The 13,927-nt window shown below is 66.4% G+C and overlaps 1 protein-coding gene across 2 annotated transcripts; it reads left to right on the top strand.

Moving 5' to 3' along the window:
- The first annotated feature begins 305 nt into the window (after positions 1-305).
- LOC141976206 (BAR/IMD domain-containing adapter protein 2-like) lies at positions 306-12,086 on the top strand. Of its 2 annotated transcripts, none has more exons than XM_074937032.1 (14): positions 306-432; positions 3,087-3,162; positions 3,440-3,526; positions 4,717-4,778; positions 5,169-5,240; positions 5,821-5,958; positions 7,533-7,685; positions 8,542-8,754; positions 9,079-9,316; positions 10,082-10,262; positions 10,499-10,570; positions 10,881-11,055; positions 11,627-11,670; positions 11,804-12,086. In XM_074937032.1, exons 1-14 carry the CDS (start codon positions 385-387, stop codon positions 11,874-11,876), a joined length of 1,632 nt encoding a protein of 543 aa, XP_074793133.1. In that variant the 5' UTR covers positions 306-384; the 3' UTR covers positions 11,877-12,086. The 2 variants fall into 2 exon arrangements, with proteins under 2 accessions (XP_074793133.1, XP_074793132.1); XM_074937031.1 differs by having other exon boundaries at positions 10,079-10,262; positions 11,804-12,085.
- The last annotated feature ends 1,841 nt before the right edge of the window (positions 12,087-13,927 follow it).

Genomic DNA, 13,927 nt, shown 5'->3' with positions numbered 1-13,927 from the left:
TGGCCCAGATTTCGAGGGGAGGGGAAGGATGGGGCGGTCACGGGCGACTCCTGATTGGCTGGAAAGTTTATTTTCAGGCTGGCGTTTTGGCAGGACCTTTTCCTGTCTGTCTCTCTCAGTGGCCCCCCCACCGCACCCCCCATAACTCCTCCCCCGCAGCACCCCGCCCCCCAGAAGCCCCCCTCCCCCGCAACTCCTCCTCCCCCTCCTAGAATCCCTCCCACACAAACTCTGCCCCCCCCATTCCCCAACCCCGCTCCCCTCCCCCTGGCCCCCCAGCCCCAACTCCGCCCTCCCCCACCCGCTGGTGCTGCCCACCCCGCCCTCCGGTCCCTGCCTCGGGGCTCGCTGCGTCCCAGCTCCCGGCCGGTCCCCGGCGCCAGCATGTCCCGCTCGGACGAGGTCAACCGGCTCACGGAGAGTGTCTACAGGGTGAGCCCCGCCGGCTCCCCTCCCCGCGCCGGTCTCCCGCCTCCCCCGCCGGTCCCTTCTCTCCTCCTCCCGCCAGCTCCCCCCGCAGGTCCTTTCTCTGCTCCCCCCACCAGTTTCCCCCTCCGGGTCCCCCCTGCCGGTCCGTTTCCGGCACCTTCCCTGCTCCACCGCCGGCATCCCCCCCCCCCCGCGCCGGTCCCTTCCCTGCTCCCCCCGCCGGTTCCCCCCCACTCCTCTAGTCCCTTCCCTGCTCCCCCCGCCTCCTCTGCGCCCCCTTGCCTGCGCAGTTATTCTACTCCCTGGCCCCGGCCATACCCCCCTCCCGCCCCGCATTCCCTCCGTCTCCCTGGCCTGGAGCTTTTCTCTACACTCCCCCCACCCCCTGGAGTCTGGAGCCCCCTTGTTAGCCTGGCAGGGAAGCGTCTGGGGAAGTGTTTTGGGGAGGGGGGTTGCGGGGGAGGGTGCATGTGTGGAGGTAGATGGAGAGGGGGGAGTGGGGCCTGAGGGGGGGGGCCTGAGATTCCGTTGTCCCCCGTTTGCTCCGCCTCCCCTTGGGGGTTGGGGTGCTGGGGGCCCTGCCGCTCACCCGGACTTCCACTGAGCGCTGGGGATGGGTCGGTTGCCAGGGTCTGGTCCCCTCAGCTTCTGGCTCTTTCTGAGGCTATGGGTTTTAACCCCAGCCCATGGGGCAGCCCTGAGGGGGTGGGGTCAATCCGGAGTCACCCCTGATTGCAACAGGGCCAGGTTCTGATCCCAGCTCCCTCTCAGGGTCAATCCGGAGTCACCCCTGTTTGCAGTGGGGCCAGGTTCTGATCTCAGCCCCCGAGCTGCGCCCGGAGGATTCCCCCGGGAGCTTGATCTCGTTCCTGCTCAGAAGGGAACGAAGGGGAAAAATGAACCCACAAATGCTGGGGCGAGGGAGGGGGTCGGGGGGATGGTTTCCTGCCCGTGTCGCTGAGGGGTTCATCTGGCATCTGCGGGGAGGGTCGGGCGCTGGGGTCTCGGCTCCCTTCTATCCATCCATCCTCCCACGCACCCCTCCATCCCCGTCTGCACCCCTCCGTCCCCCAATCTAATCACTCTGTCCTCCCCCCAGTTATGCCAGCCATGGCTCTGGCCCTGGGACCCCTCCTTCCATCCCCCTCCATGCAGCCCCCAATCAGGGGTCCCCCCCAGGATGGGATGTGACCCCCCCAAAGGGCCAGGGTGCAGAGCACTGTTGCGGGGGGGCTGCATCTTGTGTGGATTCCCAGCCCCCTGTCCCAGCTGACCAGGGGATTAGATGTGCGGGGGCAGGGGGGGACTGCAATTTCTGGCTGGATCAGATTCTTTTAAAAGGCTAACTCGTTCCCGGGGAAACAGCCTGTGGGAGCCGAGAGAAATCGGGCTGGGCTCCAGATGCCTCTTGGATCCTCCCCCCCACAGGGCCTGGGGGCCAGGGAACAGCCCCAGCTCAGGGCCCCCCGGCTACACCCCTCTGGCTCCAGTGTTTCCATGAGGCGTATCAGTCCATCTGTCCGTGTCTACATGTCTAGCGATAGCTACATGTCCTGCTTCGTTATTGTAGGCTGCTTTACCATTGTAGGGTTGCTTGGGAACCCAGGAGTCCTGGCTCCCAGCCTTCCCCCCCCCCCCCCCCGCTCTAAGCACTAGTCCTCCCCCTCCCCTCCCCGAGACAGGGAGAGAACCCAGGAGTCCTGGCTCCCCCGCCCCGCCCCGGGGGACAGTGTCTTTGCGCCCGACCCGCTGACCCCAAAGCCATCGGGCTGAGCCGACTGATCCGGGCTGAGCTGGTGCTGGGCTCCCGTGTGCCGGGCGGGGAAGGGTGGGCAGCCGGCCGCGGCCCAGTGCCCAGGGGCCTTCGCCCAGCCAGCCGCCCTCCTGCTGAGGCGGCCGGGCCGGGCCTGGCGCTGATCTGCCCTCAGCTGTCCCCGTCTGCCGCCTGCTGGGTATTAGGGGTGCCAGAGCCCTGGGGCTCAGTACGGTGTCTGTTCCCCCCCCACACACACACATCATCCATCTGTCCATCCATCTTCACACACATCCTTCTCTCCATCTGTCCGTCCACCCCTCTATGCGTCCGTCCACCCCTCTATCCATCTGTACGTCCACCCTTCTATCCATCCATGCCCACACACCTCCTCATTTGTCCCTCTATCCATCCATCCACCCACCTGTCCATCCCCACACTCGCCCCTCCACCCACCTGTCCATCTGTCCGTCCCCATATGTGCTCCTCCGTCCATCCCCACCCATCCCTCTCCACACACTCCCCGGATCCGTCCCTCGCTCCCCATCCTAGCCCCCCACTCACCCCTCCACGTGTCACTTTGCTTAGGAATATAATACCTTGGTGTCCTACAATGTAAATCTTCAAAAACGAGGAGCCCGCTGGCACCTTAAAGACGAACAGATTTATTTGGGCCTAAGCTTTTGTGGTGAATACCCCACTTCTTCAGGTGCAAGTGCAATGTAAATCCTGTGCCACCCCCCCACCCAGGATACCCAACCCCCGCGCCCCACGCCAGAGGGGCTGCATCCCAGCACCAGGCGAGGGGTCCCTGTATACCCAGCCCTCGTGCCCCACCCCAGAGGGGCCGCATCCCTGAGCCGGGTGACAGCACGAGCTGTGATCACCACCCTGTTTGGTGCAGGTGATTCTGGACCAGTTCAACCCCGGCCTGAGGAGTTTTGTCACAATGGGGAAGAGTTACCAACGCGCGCTCTCAGGTAAACTGCGATTTCCCCACGGACCCCCCAGCCCATCCAGCCAGCGCCCCCCAGAGGGGAAAGACCCCATGCCCGATTCCCTGCCCCTCTGAGCCAGCCGGTCCCCGCCCTGTGGCCGGGTGGGAGCAGTGCTCCCTCGAGGGGACAAGCCCCATGCCCCATTCCCTGCCCCCCTGAACCAGCCGGTCCCCACGCTGGGGCTGGGTGGGAGCTGGCACCCCCTAGAGGGGAAAGGCCCCGTGTCAATCACTCTCTCCTGCTCTCTCTGTCCCGGCAGGGGTGACCGTAGCGGCCAAGGGTTATTTCGACGCCCTGGTGAAGCTGGGGGAATTGGCCAGCGACAGCCAAGGGTCCAAGGAACTGGGTAGGTGATACCTGGGGGACATGGCTGTGGGGCGGGGGGAGAGGGCTGGGCCGTCTGCTCCAGGTCAGACCCACAGGCCCATCTACCCCGGTGTCGTGCCTCCTCTCCGCCCGCCTGGATCAGAACTATGGGCCCATCGCCCCTGGCATCCCACCCCACCCCCCAGGTCTCCGTGCTGGGGACTTCCTGCTGCAGGAAGCTGCTGTTTTCTTGCTGGAAGCTGCGATTTCCTCCTGTCTCCCCTCCCCTCCCCTGTCTGGGGCTGGGCCAGCCTTGCAGACTGCGGGGGGAGATATGTGTCCTGAGAAATGCCCCCCCCCCACCACTACCATAGCTCAAGGCCCAGCCATCCCCTTTCCTCTCCCTTCGCCTTGCCTAGCAACTCCTCCCGGCCCAAGGTTCCAGCTTTAACCCTTCACGGCCTGGGGGGCCAGCTCCCCCCCCCCCCACCTTTCACCCCCCACACACACTTTGCTGCCAGAGCCCAAATTCCCCCTCCCCCAGGGTGTGACCTGCCTGGGGGGAGGGAAGGGGGAGTTGAGAGGTGGGGGGGGCTCAAATAGGTGGTGGGGTGGAGTGAGGGGGGCTGAAGGGGGGATTGTGTCCCTCTGCCTCTGGGGGAGGGGGCCATGGGGCACATTGGGGGCGTGGGCGCATGGGGTGCACACTGAGGGGCATGTGTCATGCATGGGGGGTTGCGTGCACAATGGGGGGGTGCAAGCAGGGGTGTGTGCGGCTGGTGAGCAGCGTGTGAAGAGGGGTGTGCGGGGGTGTAGCCAGTGGGGAGTGTCTGGGAATTTGGAGAGGGGATTGTGTGTGTGCAAATCGTGGCAGGTGTGCACAGGTTGTGGGTGTGAGGGTGTGCGCAGATGGCAGGAACCGGGAGGCGGGCGTGCACCAACGGGCAGACTGCGAGTTGTAGGGCAGCGTGGGGGTGACCGCGGGGAGCCTCCGCATTGTGTGACCAGGTGGGGGAGGGAGCCGGCCCCACTCGCCATGGCTAGTGTGTGAGCACCGGGCATGTGTGTTAACGGGTGGGGGGCCCTGCTCACACGTGGAAATGGCGCGCGAGGCCTCGGGTGTGGGGGGCAGACGGGGATGGGCCCTTTCGCCACGTGGGGGATTATGGGATGGATTAACGCTCTCCCATCCCCCCATATACACACACCTGTCGTTTCCCCATCCCGCAGGGGACACCCTGTTCCAGATGGCTGAGGTGCATCGGCAGATCCAGGTGCAGCTGGAGGAAACTGTGAGTATCTCCCTCCCGCTCCCCATCGCGTTATCTCTTTCCCCCCCCCCACATCGGTTCCCCTCCCCAGCTAGCTCCCCATCTCCCCAAAGCCCTGGGGCGCCTCCCACCCAGCCCTGCTGCCTTCTCAGTCCCCCCCCCATGAGACCCCCCTGCACCCAGAACTTTTCATTCCCAGAGAACAGTCGGGGGCGGGGATGGGACCCTGCGTTCTCAGCAGAGGCCGGGGTAGGGGGGCGGGATACCAGGGGAGGAGGGGGATACCAAGGGGGTTGGGATGACATGGGGGGGGATATCATGGGGGAGATGTACTGGGGGAGAGGGGATCCCTCGTTCACTGTCCCCCTCTCGCCCCCCCCCCACTCTGTGCCCCCCCCCACCCGCTTGTAGCTGAAGCTTTTCCACTCGGAGCTGCTGGCCCAGCTGGAGCAGAAACTGGAGCTGGATGTCAAGTACCTGCTGGTGAGAGTCCCCCCGGCATAGGGTTCCCCCCAGCCCTGCAGGGCCCTCCCAGGTCGGTGCCTGCCCCTTCCTGCTCCCCCCGTGCCCGCCAGCCCCCCTGCACCCACCCCGGTGCCCCTGACTCCCCCCTGCCCGGCACCTGCCCCTCCCTGCGCCCCTATCCGCCCAGCCCCCCCATGTGCCCCCCATTTTCCCCTTTTCAATTTCCCACCCCCACCAAAGGGTTCTGCCCATTGTGGCCGTGAAAGGCGTTTGCCCTCTCCCTGCCTCAGTTTCTCCAGTTGCACCATTCATAAGTTCAGACACAGATTGGGGTCCCTGTCACACTGGGCGCTGCACTCACCCGCCCCCCGCCCCCCCAGTGACTCGGGACAGGGGGGGGTCCCCATCAGGGTGCATAGAACCCCTCTGACTGAGATCTGTGGGGGGGTCCCTATCATACCGGGTGCTGCGCAGACCAAGCTGGCCCTGCTGAGGGTCCTGGGAAGTCCCGTTCTCTCTCTCCCCACCCCCACCCTGCCTCATCCCTGGGGCGAGCTGACTGCCCCCCCTCCCGCCCCGCTCTCCGGCGCCCCCTCAGGCTACCCTGAAGAAGTACCAGAGCGAGCACCGGGCCAAGGTGGAGGCCATTGAGAAGTGTCAAGCCGAGCTGAAGAAACTGCGCAAGAAATGCCAGAGCAGCAAGAACCCCCAGAAATATGGGGACCGCGAGGTGCAGGTGAGGGGGGGAGTGGGGCTGGGGTAGAGGGGACCATGAGGTGCAGGGGAGGGGGGACTGCAGGGGGAGGGGCTCTCAGGGGGGTGAGAACCAGGAGGTGCTGGGGATTGTAAATCTGGTTGGGGGGCACTTAATCTGGGAGCAAGGTCTGGGATAGGGGTCTGCCCCACAGGGCCGAGACCCTCCCCTTCCCCCCACGTGGTGACGTTCCTGCCCAGTCCCACGCTCGCAAGCGCGGCGCGCTCGTCCCGGGCTAGACAGCAGAGGAGCCGCCCCGAACACGCCCACACGTGAGCCCGACACGCTCAAACACGGGGAAACACTAACACGCGTGGCGCACACGGTGTCCCCGGGCTGGAACGGGGTAGACGTGTCACGAACGGTACACACGTGACAGACACCCACACCCACCCGCGGGCACATGCCTGGGCACACAGACACTGGCCAAAGCCTCTATACCTCCAGGGCTGGTTGATTTTGGGGGGGGTGGGGGGGCAGAAAGGGCCCCAGGCCTCAACCCCCCTCTCCCTCAGCCCCCCAAGGGGCCCCTGGCAGCTAGGGGCAGAGCTTGGGAAAACAATGGGATCGGCCAGGCTCCCGCAGGAGACACGGGGCCGTTACGTCCGGCCGGAAACCGCAGCAGGATGTCCCGCTGGAGGCGGGGGGAGGCTGGGAGCTCCCCCGCCCTGCTCCCTCCGGCGCCCCCGGCGGGCAGAGGCGGGCGTTGCTGTCTTGGGAACGGTGGCTCGGGGCGCGGGCGGGATCGGGGACCCGAGGGGCTCGCGGCTCCGAAGGGTTTTAACATTCTTTGGCCAGCTGGTGCCTGGGACCCTAATCTCCATAAGGGGCTTTGGGTGGATGGACTCGGGAGGGTGGGGGGTGGAACGCGCACGGGCCGGGGGGGAAACGCTGGGGGGGGCGCCCACATGGGGGGCGGGAGGAGACACAATTGGGGGATGCAGAGTGGAAGAGTTTCTGGCAAGTGTCTCCTGGGCCCCCCCCCGTAGTTCTCTGCCCCCCCCTCGCCTCTGCTCAAGGGTCCCCCCCACTCACTCCCCTCCCCCCTCATTAGCATGTCAGGCGCCTGCTCCCTCCCCTCCCCCCTGCCCACTCCCCGCCTTGGCTCCGGAAGGCCCCCCTTTGTCGACACCCATTGCCTGGGGAACCATTACTTCGGGGTCACGGCCCCCATTCTACAGGCTGCCAGGGGGAGGAGGGGGAAGTGGGGCAGGCAAGGGGGGGATGGTGGTAACCCTTCCCCCCACCAGGGCCTGCTACGGGGAGGGGGGGCAGAGGAGTGTGTGGGGGGTGTTAACCCTTCCCCCACCGAATCCAGTCAGGGCCTGATGGGGGGTGTTATTTGGGGTCCAATGTGGGGTGTCAGGGTCTGATGTGGGGGGCTATATGGGGTTTGATATGGGGTGTCAGGCCAATATGGGGGGGATTATCTGTGGTCGGATGCAGGGTTGATATCTAGGCCCAGCTCTGAGGTGGTGAGGTCTGATATTGGGGTGATTAACCCCTCCCCCATGCTCTGATACCCCCTTGGGACTCTTTTCTCCCCCCGCTCCCAGTATGTGGAGGTGATGAGCGCCAAGCAGAGCGAGCTGGACCGCTTTGTGGCGGAGGGATACAAGGCTGCCCTGACCGAGGAGCGCCGCCGGTACTCGTTCCTGGTGGATCGCCAATGCGCTGTGTCCAAGCACTTCGGTGCCTACAACGCCAAGGTGAGCCGCCCTCCCTGTATCCCTCCGCCCCCAGGGGCGAGGCACGCACAGGCCGTATCCCTCCGCCCCATATCCTTCCACCCGCTGGGGAGAGGTCACGCACTCCCCGTATCCCTCCGCCCTGTATCCCTCTGCCACAGGGGTGGGGCACGGCACGCACACCCCGTATCCCTCCGCCCTGTATCCTTCCACCTGCTGGGGAGAGGTCACACACTCCCCATATCCCTCCACGCCGTATCCCTCTGCTGCAGGGGTGGGGCACGCACACCCTGTATCCCTCCGCCCTGTATCCTTCCACCCTCTGGGGAGAGGTCACACACTCCCCGTATCCCTCCACCCCGTATCCCTCTGCCGCAGGGGCGGGGCACGCACACCCCGTATCCCTCCGCCCTGTATCCTTCCACCCGCTGGGGAGAGGTCACGCACTCCCCGTATCCCTCTGCCGCAGGGCCGGGACACACACTCCCCGTACCCCTCCGCCCCGTATCCCTCTGCCGCAGGGCCGGCGCACGCACTCCCCGTATCCCTCCGCCCCGTATCCCTCCGCCTGCTGGGGAGGGGGCTTTCCACCCCATATCCTTCCGCCCCTTATCCCTCCACCCACTGGGGAGAGGTCACGCACTCCCCATATCCTTCCACCCCGTATCCCTCCGCCCCCACAGGCCCCATGTTAGGGGGATGGAGGGGGAGTGGTGTAGTTCCTATGGGGCCCTGGTTGGGGGTCGCGCTGTGGACTGGGTGGGGGGGAGTGGGAGCCCCGTAGAGGGTGGGGGCTCCCCTGGGTGGGCATGAGGGGCAGTGTAGGCCCCCCCATTCCGCCCCCCTCACCCATCTGTGCCCCCCCCCCCCCCCGCAGGTGAAGGAGCTGCTGGGGGCCAAGCTGCCCGGCTGGCAGCAGTCCTGCGTCCAGCCCACCCGCCTGCCCGACCGCGCTCTGGCCCTGGTGAAGCAGACGGCCAACAGCCCCGCCGCGCCCGCCGTCTCCGACCCGCTGCCCGCCCCCCAGCCCCTGGAGGTGCCCCCGGAGCTGGCGCCCCTGCTGGGAGGTGGGGGGCTGGCCCTCAACCACGTATGTCTCTGCCCATGGGGGAGGGGCGCTGTCGCCAGGGGGTGGGGCCCCTTGGGAGAGACCCGGACTCCTGGGTCCCCTTCCGGACAGGGATGGTGACTTGGGGACTACGGGAGAGGGGTAGGGTCCCCCTGGCAGTGACCTTGTGTCCTGGGTCCTCATCCCTAGCTAGGTCAGTGACCCGGACTCCTGGGTTCATTCTGCAAGGGCAGAGCCCCTGGGAGGGTGACTCGGACTCCTGGGTCCCCAAGCCCAGCTGGGTAGGTGTCCCTGATCCCCAGTGAGCAGAGCCCCTCCCCCTGCCCCCCGTCTCTCCCTCCGCAGCGCGTCTCACTGCAGGAAGCGACTCCGCTCCCCAACGGCGACTCTCACCGCACCCGGGGCTCCCGTGACCTGGGGCCCCTGCCCACCAGAGAGCCCCTCACCGTCCCGCTAGGCCTGCCGGCCCCACAGCCCGCACCAGCCACGCAGACCCCCCCGCCGCCCAGGGCCAACGACGGCTACTCCTGTACCCTGCCCATCCCCCGCAAAGCCTCTGCTGAGACCCGCCTCGCCACGCTCAGTAAGTGCCCGTCGGTGCCCCTCTCTGCCGACCCGCAACCCCTGCTAGCCCAGCCCTTCCCCCGCGAGCCCTGCCGGTGCCCCTCACTCCCGACCCACAGCCCCCTGCTAGCCCAGCCCTGCCCCCTCCGAGCCCTGCCGGTGCCCCTCACTCCCGACCCACAGCCCCCTGCTAGCCCAGCCCTGGGCTGAGCTGGCCAGCTCAGACACGTTTGCTGCTGGAGCTGAGCCTGACCAGCTCGTCTCACATGTGACCCCAGATGGGGGTGTCCCAGCCCCCACTGGTTTCCAGCCTCCCTGGCACACGATGCAGGCTCCGTGGGGGGTTGTTGGGGGGGAGGGTGACCCCATTCTGGGGGAAAACTGCCCCACCCCCACCGCCCAGGTCTGGGCGCTTTGCCCAGCCTAAGCCAATTAAGAGTCCAGCGCTGAGCGGCTTGTTCCGATTTCATACCCTAGGCTGACCTGGGAGGGAGATTGGGGCTGTGGGGGGGGCTCTGCGGGTTCCTGGCCAATCACACACAACGCCCCCCCCCCCCGAGTTCTCCTCTCCCCCCCCAGTCCAGCTTTTATCTGTATCGCCTGGTGCCCCCCAGGCTCCCTTGTGTGTATCCTGGGACACCCCAAGCCCCACCCGATGCCCCCCATAAGACCCCCCACCACATATCCCCCGTGTGCCCCTTTCTCAGTCTCTCGGCCCCTCTCCAGGGGCAGGAAGGCGAGGAATCCCCAGCCTGACCTCCCCCCTTTTCCCACCCCCCAGCAGAGAACAGGACCCTGCCGCGGAGCGGGGTGCGGGCCGAGCAGCGCCGGGTGCAGGCCGTGTTCTCCCACGCACCCGGTGAGAGCAGCACCCTGCTCAACTTCCAGGAGGGCGACGTCATTGCGCTGCTGGTGGCCGAGGCCCGGGACGGCTGGCACTACGGGGAGAACGAGGCCACGCACAAGTGAGCGCCCCCCTCTCCCCTCCCCTCCTCCCACAGCTGGGGAGAGAACCCAGGAGTCCTGGCTCCCAGACCCGGGGATGATGGATCCGGGCTCCTGGGTTCTAAGTCCCTGGTCCAGATCCGGGTCCCAGCGGGGCCCTCGCTGGGCTCTGTGGGGCTGTGACCTCAGCCACCCTCTGTGGGGAGGGTCTGGGCGTGTCTCCGTCCTGCCTGACCTCTGCTCCCCCCACCCCCAGGAAAGGCTGGTTCCCCTTCTCGTACACCCGTCCCGTCCCCCCTGCCGAGACCCCTGAGAAACCCCATGGCAGGTGAGCTGGGGGCTGGGTGTGCCACGTGGTGGGAGGGGAGAGGAGGAGTAGGGGGCGACAGATGGAGGAGGCTGGAGTTGGGACTGGGGAGGCAGGGGGCTTGGAGGGGATGGGGGCAGATGGGGGGCTGGTAGTGGTATCGAGTTAGGGGGATGGGAGGGGGCAGAGCGGGATGGGGAGAGGGTGGTGCTGAGCTGGTGGCAGGATGCGGGGCACAGAGAGGGGGAGATTGGGGCTGGGGGGGAGTATTTTGGGGGGACCTGTGCAGCTCCAGGGCCTCGTTTTAACCCCGCCTCACCCCCCCTCCCAGTTTTCCCCTGAGCAAACTCAACAGCTGCAGCACGGGGACCCTGGACAAAGCGGGGTGTGTGGCCCCCAGCCCGGAGGGGGGCCACGGGGGTGACGCCTTGCGCTACACCCCCTCCCCCCGTTCCAGCACCTTCCGCCAGCGCCCCTATAGCATGATGAACCCCGACCTGTCACAGGTGAGTTGGGGGAGGAGCTTCCAGGTAAGTGCCCCCCTGCTGGCCACTTGCTGGACCCTGGGGTCCCTCGGCTCCTCTCGGGGCACAGCTCCTCCCCCCAGTCTCCTCCCCCCTGGAGCCTGCTGCCCAGCCTTGAGCGTGCCCCGACCCTCGAGACCCCCCCCCCCCCCCGGCACCCAGCCACCCCTCCAGGGGCAGTAGCTCACCGGAGCCTCCGGAGCCCTTCCATTGCAATGGCCGGGCACTTCGCCTCGATGACCCTCCGTGGGTGGCGCTTGGCCTGCCCGCCCCCAGGGTGCCAGCCAGGCCGGGGGCGCAGGGGGCCGGCAGCATGCCACCGAGGCAGGGAGCGAATTGGTCGGTTGTCCAGTGCCCCCAAATTGCCACCAAGGGGGCCCCACTGAGGGAACACCCCCCCCATTCTTCTGCAGGCCCCTCTGCCAGCTGCCACCTGGGGTCAAGTGTGTGTATTGCAGGGCCAGCCTGGTGACTGCCACGTGCCCTGCCCCCTGCAACCCCCCCCTCCAACCTCACCTTCCGGCTAATGTGATTCTCTCCTTCCTCTTCCCAGTTAGCGAACGAATTTGGGAGCCCCCTGAACTCCTCCCCGTCCAGGTGAGAGCAGCGAGGCCCCCCACCCATCAGGATCCCCCCCCCCCCGCGGGAACTAGCACCTGGATTTTGCCCCCTACAACTGCCATGGAGGCCCCATGACCCCTGCCCTCTCTCTCTCTCCCCCCCCCCCCAGGTCTAACCCCTTCGCTCACGTCAGGCTGAAGCGGACTGTGACCAACGACCGCTCGGCCCCGCTGATCCAGTGAGGCCCTGAGGGCGCCCGTCTCGCCCGCCGACTGCCCCCCGGGGGAGAGATGCCAGGAGCCCCCCGGCTCAGGAAGGACTCGGGAGCTGGCGGGGGCCTCCCTCCCCCGCCCCCATGCAGCCTGTGGCTCTCTCTAGTGGCTGCTTTGCAGAAGAGCATCCCAAAAGCCGGGCCCCGTATTGCGCAGCAGCCGGGGAGGGGAGGGGGTCGGGGTTCGAATCCTGCCGGCGATGCCTGGAGGGGGAGGCAGGAACGGAGCTGGGCCCTGGGGAGCCAGAGTGTGTGGGGGTGGGGGAAGGGAGAGAGAAGGGAGGGGGAGAGGCTGCCCCCCAAGACAGAAATGCCTCCTAAGGGCTCTGCCTGCCCTAAAGCGACCACTTCTATGGGCTACGTGTGTATCTGTCCATCCCCCCGTGCACCCCTCTATCATCCCCCTACACACATCCATCCCCTCTGTCTACCCCCCATGCCCCCATCCATCTGTCTGTCCTCCTGTGCACACATCCGCCCCCCTGCCCTCCCATCTATCCATCGGTCCCAGCTCCCCCAGGGGGGCTGCTATGCCCTAGCTTTTCGCCAGTCCTTCGGAGCAACCCGTCAGTGCCAGGCCCCGTGCCCTTCCCCGGTTCAGAGACTGAGCCCCTGGGCTCCAGCCCCCCTGCTTGCCCCCGGGAGCTCTGCCCAGCCGGCCCGCCCGAGCCAGCCACTGGGGGGAGCCCCTCACCCTCTGCAGTGCCCCCTGGCAGCGCTGCCCGGATGTGGGGAGCCCCGAGGTTCGCCACCCACCGCCGCCTCGGCCCATTGTCCCTGCAGGGCTCCAGGCTGGAGCGTCCCCTCCTTGGGGGTTAATTGCCCAACATATAACCAGGGCAGGTGGCTAATGGGAGGCTGGTTTTTAAGCCCAGCATCAATGCCAGGCCCATGGGGTAAAACTTGAGGGCAGAGCAGAAGGCGCCGAGAGGTGGGGGAAGGCGGGTCGGGGGAAATCCCTCTCTCGCCCACCGGCTGGAATCCGAGGGGGGCACCTGACATGTGGCCAAGGGAGCGGGTGGGTCTAGCGTCCTTGGACAAGGCTCTGAAGCAAAGCAGGCCGGGCCCAGAGGGAAGGGGGCTGGTGGTGCAGTGGCTGGTGAAAAGACAGGAGACAAAGGGGAAAGGGGCGGTTTTCAGACCAGAGCGCAGTCGAGCCGGGGGGTCCCCCAGGGGTCTGCGCTATGCAGCGTACTCAGAAAGGCAAAAGGGGCGAATGCTGAGCGAACACGTGCAGACGAGACAAAATGACTCCGGATCGTTAAGTCCAAAGCGCCCGGTGAAGAGCCCCCAAAAGATCTTACAGACGGGGGGACGGGGCGTTGATAAATGCGACGTGGGAAACCGTCGTCCCAGCCGTACCCACGCGAGGAAGGGCTCCAGAGTAGCAGGTACCGCCCGAGACAGAGATGGCGGAGTCAGGATCGGTCGTGGCAAACGCCACGTAAGAGGAGGCTGGGGACCACGAGGAAAGGGGGGAGAATCGGACCGACAATAGCCTAATGCCGCTCTATAAACCGAGGGTGCGCCCAGCCCTTGAATTCGGCGGGCAGTTCGGGTCGCCCCAGCTCCAAAGAGATCTGTTAGCGTTGGGAAAGGTGTGGAGAAGGTCAGAGAAATGATGTGGGGCTGGCATAGCTTCTGGCTGAGGAGAGATGAAAAGGACGGGCACCGTTCAGGTTGGGGGAGAGACGGCGAAGGGGGGATGTGAGAGAGGGCTGTGAAATCGTGACGGGGATGGAGCCGGGGAACAGGGATGTGCTATTTACCCCTTCACATGAGGCGAGAACCAGGGCTTAGCGGATGAAATGACCAGGCAGCAGGTTGAAAACAAACCAACGGCAGCCCCATCAACCTGGGGAACTCCCTGCCGGGGGATGCTGGGAAGGGTACAAGTTGAACGGGGTTCGAGAGTGGGTCCAGCACTGGTAGGGCAGGGAGGCAACCCAGGCTCTGGGTGTCCCTAAACCTCTGCCTGCCCGAAGCCGGGAGCGGTCGATGGGGTGCTCACGCGACACCTTG

The sequence above is a fragment of the Natator depressus genome, chromosome 23, assembly GCF_965152275.1.
Source record: "Natator depressus isolate rNatDep1 chromosome 23, rNatDep2.hap1, whole genome shotgun sequence".
In the NCBI taxonomy this organism is placed as follows: Eukaryota; Metazoa; Chordata; order Testudines; family Cheloniidae; genus Natator; species Natator depressus.
This window is presented reverse-complemented; position numbering and strand designations above follow the sequence as displayed.

Excerpts from the sequence above, each read along its gene's own strand:
- LOC141976206 (XM_074937031.1), top strand. The coding sequence starts at position 385 with ATGTCCCGCTCGGACGAGGTCAACCGGCTCACGGAGAGTGTCTACAGG. Across the intron at positions 433-3,086 it reads TCACGGAGAGTGTCTACAGG|GTGATTCTGGACCAGTTCAA; the intron begins GTGAGCCCCGCC and ends TGTTTGGTGCAG. Across the intron at positions 5,959-7,532 it reads ATGGGGACCGCGAGGTGCAG|TATGTGGAGGTGATGAGCGC; the intron begins GTGAGGGGGGGA and ends CCCCGCTCCCAG.